The 1,420-nt window shown below is 32.8% G+C and overlaps 1 protein-coding gene across 1 annotated transcript; it reads right to left on the bottom strand.

Moving 5' to 3' along the window:
* LOC109133264 (acidic leucine-rich nuclear phosphoprotein 32 family member B-like) lies at positions 262 to 711 on the bottom strand. Its single transcript, XM_019246250.1, has one exon. It carries the CDS (start codon positions 709 to 711, stop codon positions 262 to 264), a length of 450 nt encoding a protein of 149 aa, XP_019101795.1.

Raw genomic sequence — 1,420 nt, 5'->3', positions numbered from 1 at the left:
CACCCCATCTAACAACACAAATGAGGCTTTCACCTATGGAATATTTGTAAGTCTTGTAGAAATTGTCCACTGCTATTCCTGTTAACTCACACGTCAAAAGCATGCCACTAAATTGTTTTTTTTTTTTTTTTTTTTTAAAAAGGGTTATAGATATTAAGCAGTTTCTATTAGATATAATATGTATAAAGCCAATATTTAAGCAGTTCCATTAGATAATATGTTTTAAACCAAATACCTGGAGTCACGAAGGTCAAAGGAAATTCAATGGTACATGGAGTACTCTTGTGTTTCGTTCCCTTTCGGAGAAGTAACTTGCTTCTCACAAACTTCTTCTTCAGTCTCAGCAGCTTCAATATTATCAATGTCCTCCTCATATTCATCATCTTCATTATCATCAGTGTACTCCTCATCATCGCCTTCACTATCTGCTTCGTCTACATACACTATTTCATAAAAGTTCTCATCTTCTGTATCTTCTTCTCCTTCACAATAATCCTCATCAGAACTGTTTCCATCATCGTCTTCATTTTCGGAATCATCAGAGTCGATATCATCCGAGTCAGCGTCATTAGAATCATCCACTTTCTTCGCCAAGGTATTTTGGAAGCACATCTTTAGCAACTTACGAATATGATTACTTTGTGACCTAAGCTCATACTTGTTGCCGTTATTCGGATCCATCGAGTCTTTTTTATCATTCCAAGTATCCATTTTATCAACATTGGTCACTTCTCCAATAACATCTTAAAATTTAAGACGCAAACTCACATCAAATTAATGTATAATACAATAGAAGTCAATTATGGGAGATTCTAAAGTAGATGAAGAATGTAACTTACCAACCAAGTAATCATCACAGTAAGAGCCGTTTAATATTCGATTATAATCGATGAATTCAAAATATTCTTCACCTCCAACAATCGAAGTCATACTAATTTTGGTCTTATACAAAATAATAATCTTGTATCGATGAGTGGTAGCTCTGCATGACCCATATTGATCGACAACTTTAAAATTTTCAAGCTCAATCCAATTGCTAACATGAAATTTGGACACAAATTTGTCATCAACATCACCACGAAAACTACACTGTATCTTCTTTCCCTATTAAATAAAACTAATATAATCAAATTTATATAAAATTAGGATAAGTATCATGTTCAGAGGATTAAGTAATTAATTAACAATTAAAACATTTAGCAAACCTGGTAATCAGTTAGAACCATCTCTAGGGTTGAACCAAGACGAAGAGTTTTTTCTTCCCATAAACACAAAATCATAACACGGATTTTCCATTCGTATTTTGAAGGATTCAAACGTGAAACACAATCAGTTGGAGAATTTATGACCATAATTTTACCTGCACTAAACGAATTCAGTAATTATAAGCAAATCAAGATTGACAAACATAATAAAAGAA

Source organism: Camelina sativa, chromosome 6, assembly GCF_000633955.1.
Source record: "Camelina sativa cultivar DH55 chromosome 6, Cs, whole genome shotgun sequence".
Taxonomy (NCBI): domain Eukaryota; kingdom Viridiplantae; phylum Streptophyta; class Magnoliopsida; order Brassicales; family Brassicaceae; genus Camelina; species Camelina sativa.
The sequence above is the reverse complement of the archived record's forward strand: the minus strand, read 5'-3'. Positions and strand labels throughout refer to the sequence as shown.

Bases quoted from the DNA above. Each gene is read 5' to 3' on its own strand.
- LOC109133264 (XM_019246250.1), bottom strand. From the start codon at position 711: ATGGATACTTGGAATGATAAAAAAGACTCGATGGATCCGAATAACGGC.